Raw genomic sequence first — 12,027 nt, forward strand, 5'->3', positions numbered from 1 at the left:
TATGTTCTCTTTCACTGGAAGCATTAGAAATCTTTCTCCAGCTCTCTACCTTATCAATGCACACTGACAGTCAAAACATGAACCTTTAACTCAGACCATCTTCTGTGGACACATATGCAGATGTGTCTGCCAAAAAGTTCAGATTATTAGCAAATAATGTGTATGTTAGCACTATTTTCTCCTTCGGCAGAGAAAATGCTTTACTTGCAGTCAGTGTTAACGTCCATCACTATACAGCAAAGCTCTTAACATATACTTAAGTAATCTGCTGAGTCGGAGCTTTCATTGATAGGTCCTTTATGCAAACTCAGTGAAAGGAGGAGTGCAAAATGAGCAGGAGATAGGTTGAGATCCTCTCTGATGTTGTCTTTGGATAAGTCTTCGGGAATCTAAGAAAAGGAAAATTATCCGTAGTACAGAGTAGAAACCTCTCCAATTTAGCTAGAAGTGCTTTATCACGCACAGTATCATCATGATGTTACCCCTGAGACACAAGGAATATCCAGGGCTATAAATAAATGCTATGTATTATTAACTCCCTTCTGTCTTGTAAAGACAGGCCCTAGGTCATACATATATCCCTGAAGAAATATTGATTGCAAAACTATACGCAAGTTTTTACCATCTCCAAGAGAAGAGGAAAAAATGGGAGGGCTGGATTATATGACCTGCAGAGGTTCTTTCCAACCCCTACAATTCTGTGATTGTAGTAGTGGGTGCTTATATGGAAACTGCAGTCATTAAAAAGTCCAGACATTTGCAAGTACCCTTAGTAAAAACATCTGAGCACAAAAGAAATGATGGAAGAATTTTCATTTTGTATAACAGGCAGTATTTCATTCCATAGCTCTTGCTGCTGTGTCTGGATGTATTGGGATACACAACTTACAACAGTAAAAAACAGTAAACAGTGGAAATGGGAAGAGAAGCAGATAAAGAGAAAACTCTTTGCAGGTGCATGTGACATTCAAACATCTGCATTTTCAGCATGCAACTCCAGGGAAAGGATCCAGACTGCCCAGACATTTGATATAGACTGGTTGAACACTGCAGGGCTAGGACTTGACTAGCTACATGGAAATTGCACAATACTTTGCTTGGATCTCCTTTGGATTCCATGTGATGCCCCTTCAGCTCAACATACTCTTATTCTGTGTGTGTTTCCTTTGTGTAAGGTGACTGGTATCGTGAGAGATCTGTGTCAGATCTTGCTGGAACAATCTTCCTGTGACACGACAGTGAAGCTCCTGTAGCGTGGTGATGCTCTGGGCTCTAGGCCATGATTAGAAAGTAGATGGCATTTTTACGTAGCACTGGGAACTATTCTGGTTGGAAAAACCAACAAAGAAACAAAAATCACCCCAAAATGTAACCAACAAGCATAAGTTAATATGTAATCCTACTGGCTTTTTGGAGAAGTCCAAGAAGCAGATTTTCTTCCAGTGGTCGACTCTGGAAGATGGTGTTTGCACTGGCAAATAATGAAGAAAGAGAAGATACAGACAGTAGAGCAGCTGGTACTAAGGACCCAGTATTATATCCATACATTTTTGATTCAGAATAGCTCCAGCCTGCTCCTATGGACTGAATACTGATTATTGGTCGGGGTCCCTGAAATGGAACCTCGGAGTACAAATTTTTAAGGAGTTTCATCCAAGAGGAACTTAGTTTGTGAGCTATGAGTGCACTGCGGTATGAACTAAAACACAAGACTGAGGATGACTGTGCGATTCCCACCAAAAAGTTCATTTCCCATCCAAACTAAAATGTTTGAATAGACACATTCTAAGTTAACTTGCTCCACAAAGAAACCCATAAGTGAACTAGCACACGTTCAGTGTGGAGGTTTGAGTGTTTGGGGTAAATCAAACCGAAACAAAATACCCAAACAGCAGTGGCTCATTCAGGATGGAGCCACTGCAAATCCAGTTAATACAGTCTTTTATTTCTAACTGGCATGACTGCAATGGTTTGGAGGCAAGGGTCAACATACATAGGGTGTGAAGATTGTCTATGAAGCATTTTGATGTGAAAGCAAGTAATTTAGTTTCAGATCTATGCATAAATATGGATGCCACAAGAGCACAGATGGGTAGAACAGGGAAATCAGCAAGCGAAGAACATGCTTTCTGCATCAGTCTGGGATAGGATGTTTTTTATTCACAATATTTGCTAAAGCTTCTTCACATTTCTGAAAAAGCCCAGCTGTTATTTCCACATATCCCTTAGTTTGCCCTCAGGCTTGCAGCTCCCCACAGAACTGACCCTTAATTCTTCTTATTCCTCTTCTTTCCTAAATGTCAGTGAAGACTAAAGAAAACTGTTGTGATCAAATCATCAAATCAATAGGGCTGCAGCTGTACAAAGACAGGAAGCTGCCCCTTCTCAGACACTGAAACTGCAGGCATGTGTTTCTCTGCATCCACATTGCTGAGTACTCTTACGCTCTGAGCAGAGTGGCTGCATCAAAACTTCTTTTGGAGAACACATTAACTCTCAAACTGTGTCAATGTTTGGGAAAGCACTGTCAAAAAGCATGCTCAGATATTCTGTGAAGACTTAGGAGTTTAATGAGTCAGTTCTAATATCGTAGGATCATCACACAATTATAGAATCGTTTGAGTTGAAAGGAACCCTTAAAGGCCATCAAGTCCAACTCCCCTGCAATGAACAGGGACACCTACAGCTCAGTCAGGCTGCTCAGAGCTGCATCCAGCCTGACCTTGATGTCTCAAGGACGGGTCATCTGTGGGTGTTCCTTGGTACTGCTTAATTTACTAGTGTAGAAATTATCTAGAAATTTTTCCCATCAGAGGTTGTAAACTTCAGATTGAATCCACAGATGTTTAATACATTTCGTTTGTTCAACTTTGGTAGAGTACCAAGACCCTATGTACAACCTGCTGCTGTAGTAAGAAGGAATTAACAAATGGGAAAGAATTGAGAAAAGAGCATCGAAGTGATTGAAAAACGAAGGAGACTAACTTGTGAAGAGTCAGATAACTGTTAGCACTCGAGGAGTTTAAACACCAAAGGGGAAGAAGAATTATTTGCAGGGTCCAATAGAGTTTTACTAGGTGTTAAGAGCTGAAAATGACTAAGGGAACTTTAGCAAGAACAGAAGGAAGCATTTCATCAACGCTGAAGTCTGCTGGACTGTGAAATAGTCTCCCAAAATAAATGGTGGCAGTCCTACAGCTCAGGTCATTTTAAATTAGACTGGCCAAAATACATGAGCGGATTCTTCAGGGAACAACTCAATATCACATTCCAGTGATGGCCATATCAACCTCACAGGCAGCTCCCATGGTCATGAGAATTAGGCTCCACAACGCTGTTCTGAAAAGAGAGTTTGAAGAGTTTGACACTTGCATGGCAGCAGATCTTTCATGTACGGTGCTTGCCATGATATCATGCTATTTATACATTACTTTGAGTTGAAAGGTGTGTGTGAAGAGACAATCAGAGCCTCCATAAATCAACCCCCTGGATTATCGATGCTGATGAAAGATAGAAAACAGCTTGCATTAAACCTTCTAAACTGCTAGTATCAGTGAGAGATTTTATTGAAAATACCCCTCAGCAAGAAATTATATGTAGTAATGAGTGAACAAAGAACACGTTTAAACTAACAAACACACAAACACATTCTGACAGACTCTGTGGAGTTGTTTGTTTGTTTGTTTGTTTTAATTTTTATTTGATTTCATCTTCTGTCTGGTTCCAAAAGCTTGACTGACAGGGTTGGATGCTGGCATCTATCATTTCTCTTCGAAACAGATAGGAAATGAACATTAACATTTCTCAAAGCCAATCCAGGGGGAAGAGGCTCTCCTAAAAATAAAAGCATCCCACACCTATTGCCACAGTCTATTCAACTCATCTCTTTGCCAACAGAAGTAGCAGCAAAAACGAACTTCTGTTGTTTTCTTTTGCTTTCTCCAGGATGAGAATGATGGTTATAAACTGTGAGGAGGTGTTCTCCACCTATACTCACTTCTCACAATTTAGCAAAGCATCACCAGAGAGCACCGACTCTCATGCACTGATGACTGTACATAGGTGGAGAAAATTGTTCAAGATCTTCTATCAGCCAAGTTAATGCCTCCTCACACATCTTTACCTCCAGTCCCTTCACCATCTTTCTAGCCCTCCTTTGGATACTCTCTAATAACTGTATGTCCTTCTTAATTTCAATGCCCCAAATTGCACACAGTGCTTAAAGTGAGGCTGCACCAGCACAGACCAGAGCGAGACAATCCCTTCCTTCATCCATTGGCAGTGCTGGGCGTGATGCTCTCTAGGATTTGGTTGACCACAACAGAAGCCCAGGAACCAGAGGAGTGTGATGTCGGAGTGCTACAGGAAAGGAAGAAACGTTGTGAAGGAGGTTTAATGACTTGATGGCTACTCCAAGGAAGTGCTGGTAGTGTTTTTGGTTTCTTCTCCTCTCGATCTCTCATCATCTCTAGAGAAGCTATGTCTGTATGGGAAGGGTCACCAGTATCACATTCTTCTGACTCAATATGACATTTAGCACCTTTCTTCCATGGGTCTTTCCAGTCGTCAGGCAAAATTCCTCATTCAGGTTTTAACTCCTCCCAGGTGCCAATGAAAGGCATAGGGGGCTAAATTATCTATATTTGCTATGGCAGGGCTCGTGCCAACACTGAGCACTGACAATGCACATTACTGTTCAGCTCATGTATTTCTGATGGCAAATTTTACAGTGCTATATATAAGGTTGTTATGGCATCTATTATTCACTGCCAATACAGTTCAAGTTAAAATAGGTTTTATATAACAGTTCAAAGCAATATTTTAAGAGATAACACTTGTGTCAAGGCTGCTGTGTCCTACCAGATTTTGACATTTCCAAGCAATAAAGATCTTTATCCAAAACGTAAGGTTTTGGCAAGACATCTCCTTAGCAGACTTCTCTATTTTTAATCTGCAAGCAATAGCAAAAGAGTTACATTTAAATAAAATGAACAGCCAGCTGAGCTTCTGACTTGTCTATTACCTTTCTACGTGGCAACTGTGAACTCTGAAAAGCGCCTCAAGAGATGTTTGCGACAGAGATCAATGTCCCATTAACCTGAGCCTCCTAAGAGATTCTGGAGATGTGAAAAACACACAAGTGGGAAAGAGCCATTGGAACATTAAGAAGATGACTACAACACAATTTAGTATCTTCTTTCAATAACACAAGATGGGAAGGAAACTTATTTCCTTGTTCCTTTAGTAACGCAAAAAAAAGTTCTATATCTGCTCTTGCAAGAAGGACAAATTCAATTGTCCTTCAAAGGCCTAAGAAAAGGCCCAGCCTAAGAAAAGGCCTAAGAAAAGGCCCAGCACTGATAGCAGTATGATAAGATTCTCTGAAGTTACGTGCTAATCTGAGTATCCCAGAAGACATGATGTTCTTGTAGGGCTCTGTGACCTCTACTGTGCTGTTTGTCCTACATGTTCCTGGTGGTAGGCACTCAGAAAAGTAGAAATTCCAGTAAGACCCAACAACTTGCATAGTTTTGCACTACTCTGTTCTTCATTCAAGCCCCCAGAGAGGACAGGAGAACAGATGCTATACATCATTTTGGTGATAAATTTAGTTTATTAGTTGGGCTGGACAGATAAGGGCTATATACTTCCTTATAGCCTTCTTGGTTAGTTACTGGTTGTGAAAACATATTGGTAAAAAATAAGTTGTAAGGATGACTTTGAGCTCAATGAGCCCCTTCTTTGTATACCAACCACTTCTAATGAAATCCTAGATGATTTAATGTGCAAGATGAGCCCTTTTCAGGAAAAAACATTCATATGGGTTGGCAAACAGAAAAACAAAACCCATATAAAATGATTTAAAAGCATCATCTGCTTATTCAAATACAGCAGAAGAGAGGTATGATGCAGTCCAAAAAACCCATTTCATGCTTTCTTCCTGAGGAGAAATATTTTAACTGCACTTGAAATAATGTATGTGGAATGCAGTCCTGCTTACTGGATGAACAGGAATCAGAAAGAGCAAAACAAAATGGATGCAGCTATCACAGAGATAGGGAAAAACTGCAAGTGAAAGCAAACTTCATGCATTCTTAGGAAGAACAAACCTGAACCTCACTAACTACAGAAATTGAGTAAGTTATTTGTTGGGAAATTAATAATTAGACAGAAAGATAAGCAGAGCCATTGGAAAGCATCTCCATCGAAATAAGGAGACATGACTACACCTCTTGATTTTACAAAGATGGTGTGACTGAGACTGGCTTGGAGTTTGTCGTTCTCCACTATCTAACAGGCAAACTCTAAATATTTCCGTGTTTGTTTTTCTGGAGAGGAAAGATCAAGGCTATATTTTCAACAAAACAACCACAATAATATCCTTTTTATCCATAAAATCACTGCAGAAATACCACAGCACCCATTCATCTTTAGCATCACAGTGCAGGATCATCCCAAAATGTGCATCTTCTTGCAACAAAGTTCCCTGGAGATTTTACCTAATGGATGCACAGAAACTACCCCAGTATGGAAGGACAAATCACATTCAAGGATACCCAACGTGAGGATATTTCACAATTTCATCCTTAGAAATGCACACAACTGTACAACACTCAATTATGTCCGTTCAGCAAACCATAAGAGAGATTAAACATACACTAACCTTGATCCACTCTTGTAAAATTATCAAATTTCTTATTTAAAGCATTAACTTTTGTAGCTATCACTGTGAAAACAGAGGTCAGACCCTCAGAGCACTGGTCTACACAGGAACATTTGTCCCCTTTTACCTCTCTTAACTCAATCACACCTCCTGCTACAGTGCAACCAAAATCCATTCTGATAAAATTAGCTCAATCCCATTAAAAGACGAAGTGTAGTCCTTAATTAAATATTCTGATTTATTCTGAAGCCCACTTTTCTGGTTCATCTTGAGTTCAGGCCTGTAAAAGCATACAAATTAGAAAAAAAAAAAAAAAGTTCTAGGTTTTATTCATTTATTACTTACATTTGAGTAACAAGAGTTTCCCAACGCACAAAAAGAAAAGTATAAAAAGAAAAATGTGGGATGTTTAACTCATTCAGATCTCTTTTTGTTCCTTTTACCATATTATATTTATAGCACCTCCAAGGAAAAAAAGTGAACAAAAATAGTATGAGTCTTCTTTAACCTATGTTAAGAACATCCGAATACTTTAATAAAGCAGTAATTCTTGAAAAACTGAAGAAGTTATTTAATTTATTATTCTCTCTAATGGTAAAGATGAACAATTTCTGTCTGTCACAGATTTGAGTCTGAAGTTTGCACACACCAAGAAAGTTGTTTCACTGCGGAACCAAGTTCAATTAAAGTAAATCACTACAGACCATTATGAAAGAGGAAAACACGAGCCAAGGAAAACTGATTACTTCCTGCCATTTTTATTTTTGGTCATGTTAATTATTAATTCTTCCTTCAGACAATCATCTTCATTTTTAGAATAGCATGATAATCTCTCGTATATCTAGTGATGCTATACAGACAGCCACATAAATAAGCATTTCTTCTGTCATGTTGAGCAATGCAAAACGTGAGATGTCTGCACTTTCAGTCGGTAAGGCCATGGCAGGAGAAAGTTACTCACCTCAATCTGTTGAATGGCCTCCTCCCGCTGACGGATGGCCTCCAGATCCTCTTCTGTGATTTCTGAGAGCAAGGCTTGATCCTGACTCTGGTTTTGCCACGTGCCATCTCCTCCATTAAAGATCTTCTCATCGTCAGCTAGGTCAGAAAAGGGAGTCCTAGGGCTCTGCTCAGATGGAGGAATGAAAAGAAAGCAAAGGAAGTGTAAATCTTCTTTAGTTATATATACATATGGCCTTCTCACAGGATAAGAAAACAGTGATATAATAGGCTACGTAAACCATGGTGAAAAGGTGAAGAGAGCATCAGGAAGTTACATGAGAAGACACACATCAAGTTTTGAGAAGTTCTAGGACCTGAAGCCATACCTCCTGAGCTACATAAGACACCCAACATCCAGCTTGTGACAGTTCTCACAGAACAAAAAATTTATGTGCAAATGAAAAAATACACATTTACTGTATTCATTTTACTGCAGGTTTTCTGGAATGAGATGCTTTCTCAGACATACACAAGTCCTATGTATGTGCCTTGAGGACTTAACAATCCAACTTACATCACAGAACACAACAAAGGAAAATATCTTGTTTATTTTTGGGAAAATATAAATACAGCTAAAAAAAGGAAAATAACATTATAGTAATGTGACTGTACTGTCAGCAGCTTGAGAATCGTACAGAATCATAGAATCACAGAATGGCTTGAGTTGGAAAGGACCCCAAAGATTACCCTATTGCAACTCACCTGCCATGGGCACAGGATCATAGGGCCTCCTCTGTAAAGTTCACCAGCTTTTGCTTACATATCAAATACTGTTTTCTAGGTAAGCTACTGATTTCTGCCTTTGGGAGCTGTGCTGGTATTTAGACCCATGTTCAAAGCGCCCGTTCAAGATTCAACTGCATCCACCCTGCAGGTAGGGGCAGATGTTCAGCAAGGTTTTCTCCTCCCATCCTTTAGCTTCTGCATCTACTGAGATGGTTCAGTCTAAACTGGACTCTGAGAAGGAACCAACATGAGATTGGTATGGACATTCAGGAAGTTAAGTTCAAGTCCTAAACTAATAGGTCCCACAGAAGACTCCAGTCCTACAATTGCACAAGTATTTCACTTCAAACAATGCACACTGTCCTTTCAGCTGGCCTTGATCTGAGCTCTGACTCCTAATCAAAAGTTACAATAAAAGAGCAATCCAACTGCATCCAACACTCTTAAGTTGAAAGAAGAAACGGCACTTGCTATAGCACAGTCTTGACCTGAATATCCCCAAAGTTCCTGAACATTACAGAAGAAAACAAGCCCAACAGTTCAGGAGGATGCTTAGCTCTCTGAATCTGGACTGATCTGAAGCAGAAACTGGGGCTTTTCAAGAGGTGGTGTTTGAGAAGTAAAACCCTTTGCTCTCTTGCTGCAGCTAAGTTTTCAGAGATGTTAAATGCCTCAAATTCCCTCAAAGAACATGGAGATCATGCTGAAAGAATACAAAAGGACTGGAAAACTGGAAGGACTGGAGTAGAAGTTGCAGTGGAAAAGATTAAACAATGTCAAATCACCTAGGCAAGAATGAGAAAATCAAGCACGCGTGAGGGAGGCAGGTGAATGAGGAAAAAACACAGATTATAAGGGATTTTACTTCTTGCTGCATTGCTCAGAGATCTGCTTTAGAGGAACTCTGAAGGCAGCAAAGAGAAACTTGAGTAGTACTATTACAATCATATTTAGACAAACAAGCTGGCTTGATTTTCACAGAATCACCAAATCACTATGATTGGAAAAGATCACTAAGATCATCAAGTCCAACTGTCAACCCATGCCCCCCATGCCCACTAAACCCTGTCCCTCAGTGCCACATCTCCATGTTTCTTGAATGTCTCCAGGGATGGTGACTGCAGAACCTCCCTGGGCAGTCTGTTCCAATGCATTACCACACAATCTGAGAATAATTTTTTCCTACAATACCCAACCTAAACCTCCTGTATTTTGAAGAATATTATGCACCTAGAATCACTCATTTAACTATTTAAATCTTGTTTCATTCCTTAAAAAAAAAATAAATAAATAAATTGTGTGATCTCTGGAAACTAAAGAGCTTTTCCTGTTGCTTAAATGTAGGTGTTGCCTAACAAAAGTAATTCATTATTATTATCAACATCCTCTAGTTTCAGGCAAGGAAAATTATACAACATGGTGAAGGAAATGAGGCAATGGAAGAGGCAGAGGCACACAGAAAAAATGGGTCATATATAATCACGTATATTTCAAGCATATAAGCAGATGTTCATGTCAGATGTTCTGACATGAACATCTTACTTTGTTTCACCTTGTGCTTCCCTGGGATCTGTTATCTACACAGAAAGAGTGTGTTATGTGAAGAAAATCATCATTTAAAATCAGTCTAAGAATACATTTACATTTTAAAAAACATATTTGAATAGGATTCAGATAGTCTAGGGGTGTTTTATTCACCAATTATTATGTGCCTTGGACACTAACTAATCTGGCTGAGCATTTCATTGCCAAAAGCATATATTAATGGACTCAAGAGAAAAAAACAAACAACAACAACAACAAAACCACCATAGGGTATTATAGGGCTACATTTATAGTGACATAGGGTGTCATCTCATCCTCACCAATGGGCTAACTACATTATGAAAAGGCAGTTATACTGCACAAGGACATGTAGGATGGAAGGGCCCATACATCTCAGACAAGGAAAACCTTGTATTATCATAGAACCATAGAACTGTCTGAGTTGGAAGGAACTGTTCCAGTCCAACACAAGGATGCTGTACCATGGAGTCAAATGCACATGAATGGATGCATGAATCCATGCTTTCTTGTGAAGATACACATTTCTGTGAAAGATATCACATTTTCTAATGATCTAATGTTTCCCATTCTGTTCTGATGAAGAAGCACAGGAACTAAACAGTTCAATAAGCAGCTCTTCAGATTATGTTAGTACATGTAATACTATAGTTGCATCACAAAGATGTTTGGTTTTGGCTTCTGCCAACTTCTCAGTCACCCTCCCTTGCTGGTTCTAGCCTCTGTAAACAACCCCAAAATAATACAGATGGAGCAATACAAGTGATGCTGCTCAGCCATCTCTTACAAAAGCAAGCTATTTATGTGTTTAAATAGATAATGGTCTAGACACAGATGTTTTTCTCCAAACAAAGTAGTGGCTTAAGTTAATTTCAGAGCTACTGAAGGCAATTATGTGATTTTGTATACTTAATATCCTTCGAGAAAACCCAACCACAACAGCTGAATGAACGAATGAATTGTCAGACAAGGAAATGCAGAGAGGGGTCCAAAATTTTCTTCCAGACACAAAAACAGCTCCATAATAACTTTAAATACAGTCACCAGGACCTGCTAGTGGGATATATACAGGGGCTGGCTGTGCTGACAAATGCAAACAGATTTTGTAGTTGTTGATGGTACAATGCCCTTCATTTCAGTGATAAACTGAACAAATCCTGGATTTGAAAGTGCAAAGAAATCTAATTATTTTTAATACTTCTGCTTGAAAACTGTGTATAACTGGGTTTATCAAGGGTTTTCTTTCCCTTTTCAGTTTTTCTGTCTCTGACAAAATCTTTTATTTATAGCAAAAAGAGATATGACAGAGGGCACTCATTGAGCTTCCACAGATAAAGTTCCTTTTGTCAATGCACTGCAAGGGGCCATAACTCCCTGTATATGCATTTCCACATTAAATTTGATTTAGTGCTGAATTTTATGCCCTGTGAATCTCTGTGTAATTTTCTGTAGGATTTCCTTTCATAAATTGTTAATTGGATGTGTTTGAAGTTGCTCTTTTGTTGAGATTTGCCTGTGGCAGATTTTTGTCATGATGTATCTATAAAACAAACCCTGCCTTTGAAAAGAATGATAGGAGAGAAAAAGTTGAGTTTATCTGATATGCTCAGTGGTTCTTTAAAAGCTAAATTCTTAGGACTGAGGGTCGCACTTTGCTGTTATTCATCACATCTGAAAAATTATGCCCCAGCACAACATATTTTCTGTTGGATAATATCTTTTCACTGGGATAAAATCATTGCTGCTTACAACTACATTTTTTTATCAGATTTATTCTACAAATGGGAAGATGTTATATGCAGCTGGTGATAGAGGAAAGGAAAAAAAGGGGAAAAAGACTTTATCTGGAAGGAAACAACTTCTTTAAGTATCTGTACTTCAGCAGTTGACAAATCTTCGCATGAGAAACTGCACATCTCCAAAGACAACCCCTTCCCAGCTCTGTGCCTACTTTACTCCCCATTTGTATATTAGAAGGGCCAAAAAGGGACACTAACACACAATTTCTTCTCTCTGTACACAGCGATATTAAGAGCTGTATAACCTCTGTCACATCAAACCGCCAAGGAAGG

The 12,027-nt window shown here is 39.1% G+C and overlaps 1 protein-coding gene across 5 annotated transcripts in view; it reads right to left on the minus strand.

The window, feature by feature from the left end:
- TSNARE1 (t-SNARE domain containing 1) overlaps positions 1-12,027 on the minus strand; it is a 469,759-nt gene that overhangs the window by 217,984 nt on the left and 239,748 nt on the right. For all 5 annotated transcript variants that reach the window (XM_031591285.2, XM_090138068.1, XM_090138069.1 and 2 more), the window contains one exon: positions 7,626-7,790. In XM_031591285.2, the coding sequence (XP_031447145.1) occupies positions 7,626-7,790 (165 nt within the window). The remainder of the gene's footprint in view (positions 1-7,625; positions 7,791-12,027) is intronic.

Source organism: Phasianus colchicus, chromosome 3 (assembly GCF_987193195.1).
Source record: "Phasianus colchicus chromosome 3, bPhaCol1.hap1.1, whole genome shotgun sequence".
In the NCBI taxonomy this organism is placed as follows: Eukaryota; Metazoa; Chordata; class Aves; order Galliformes; family Phasianidae; genus Phasianus; species Phasianus colchicus.